The sequence below is a fragment of the Propithecus coquereli genome, unplaced genomic scaffold (genome assembly GCF_000956105.1).
Source record: "Propithecus coquereli isolate 6110/MARCELLA unplaced genomic scaffold, Pcoq_1.0 Scaffold110, whole genome shotgun sequence".
NCBI classification, from domain to species: domain Eukaryota; kingdom Metazoa; phylum Chordata; class Mammalia; order Primates; family Indriidae; genus Propithecus; species Propithecus coquereli.
The window spans coordinates 3293212-3294895 of NW_012134970.1; the positions used below are offsets into that span (position 1 = coordinate 3293212).

The 1684-nt window shown below is 37.9% G+C and overlaps 1 protein-coding gene across 1 annotated transcript in view; it reads right to left on the reverse strand.

Annotated features, from left to right (window-relative positions):
- Positions 1–1684, reverse strand: part of C9 (complement component 9) — a 55730-nt gene that overhangs the window by 30106 nt on the left and 23940 nt on the right. The window contains exon 5 of the mRNA XM_012649541.1: positions 897–1035. Within this exon, the coding sequence (XP_012504995.1) occupies positions 897–1035 (139 nt within the window). The remainder of the gene's footprint in view (positions 1–896; positions 1036–1684) is intronic.

A 1684-nucleotide genomic window follows, 5' to 3' on the forward strand; every position in this document is an offset into this window, starting at 1 on the left:
AAAAAAAAAAAAAAAAGCCAGTCAAATGGTCCAGGCATTCAAGTCTTAGCATTCATACAACAGGATTACTTCATGTTGATTTATAACATTGTTAGAAATTAAGGGAAAATTAACTATATGCATTTCAAAGTATACATATTTCTCAAACTGGTGGGACTCATAATAATAAAAGCTTTGTTATTAATTGAATAAAGCAGACATTATGGGGCTTCTTTACCAATGGGACCATTTTAAGAAACAGACTTGTAGCTCCTGGTACAGAGTAAGCTAATTAATTTTCTTTATTATATCTTGCTTGGATCAAAGCAGGTATCTCTACAGATGATAAATATTAATCCATTGAATGGATGGAGGGTCTAGCCTGTGCATGGTTCTAGAGAATTGGGTGACTTTAAGGAAGGTAGTATTGCATTGTGTAGAGTAAAAATCATTTTTAGAGATAGTTTTGCAAGACGTAGAGGGGTTTGAGGTGAGTGAAAATAGTCGCTCACATTAGTCATGCAGCCTCTTCGTAGGGGAATAATAAAGGAAAACAAATGGAAAGATGGGTTTTCATTGGGAGGCTAGCAAAAAAAAAATATAAAACTTAAGTAACATGGAAACAGAGTAATAACTACTTAAATTGGCACCAGTTTAATTTTCAATTATCTAAAACCCTTAGATGATTCTTTTTATGCTGTCTAGGTATTTGCCAAATCTTTATCACTAGGCGAACGTTACTGAGGATTGAATACAGATTATTCTGTCTCTAAAGAAATCCAAGCTACATCGCCTCTTCTTTGAGTCTTACATTCGCATTCTTACTCTACTGTGTTTTTCATGATATTTGGTATTAAACGTATTGAAGCAATTTTTCAGCCAAAACCTGAACGATGTTTTCTTCTGGGAAGACTTACTTCATAGGCCAGAGAAGCCACGTTCCAGGGTCTTCTGTAGTAGGTTAAAGTGTTTCCATCCCGATCCCGGTTACAGAGTCCATTGTAGAACTCATTGTCGAAAGGTGTGCTTAGGGGATCCATCCCTAAAATGTTGATTCTGAGAATGAACAGAGTAGTATCAGGCGTGGAAATAACACAAGCTAATGCAAGGCAGCCCTCTGTAGCCAGGAAAAGTGAGACAGCTTCAGTTCATGTCACCATCACCCAATATGTGTGTGCTATAATCCGGAACAGAAGCAAGAGCCTGTTCACCTTGGCTGAGTGTCTCTGGCAGAAAGCGAACCTTAGAAGGGCCTTATAAACTCTTTTAGGCAACTAGGGCACTGTTTAGAGTGCAATGAAAGAAACACAGTAAGTAGGGCATGTGGGACCATCTGGCTCCTGGAGTCTTAACTCCACTGCTGTAACTCATACCTAACCTCTCCTGGTGAACCAAGAGCCGATGCTGTAATACCAACTATTTAAATTATTTGAGAACAGAGCATCTCAGGGGGAAAATATAACATATGCATGCAATTTTTCATCTATGAATCAACATTGGGACTCTTTCTCTGTCTCCACATTCTCTTTAAACTTAAGCCTTTTCCTCCAGCTGTCTTACTGCTTGTCAAGAACCTCATTCCCCCCAGACTTATATTATTCCTATTACACTTTCCAATACGAACACAAAAATTTCAGCATCCTGGTAAGGCATTCTCAAAAGTTCTACTTTTTCCCACAGCAAAATATTTTTATTTGGCAAGCTT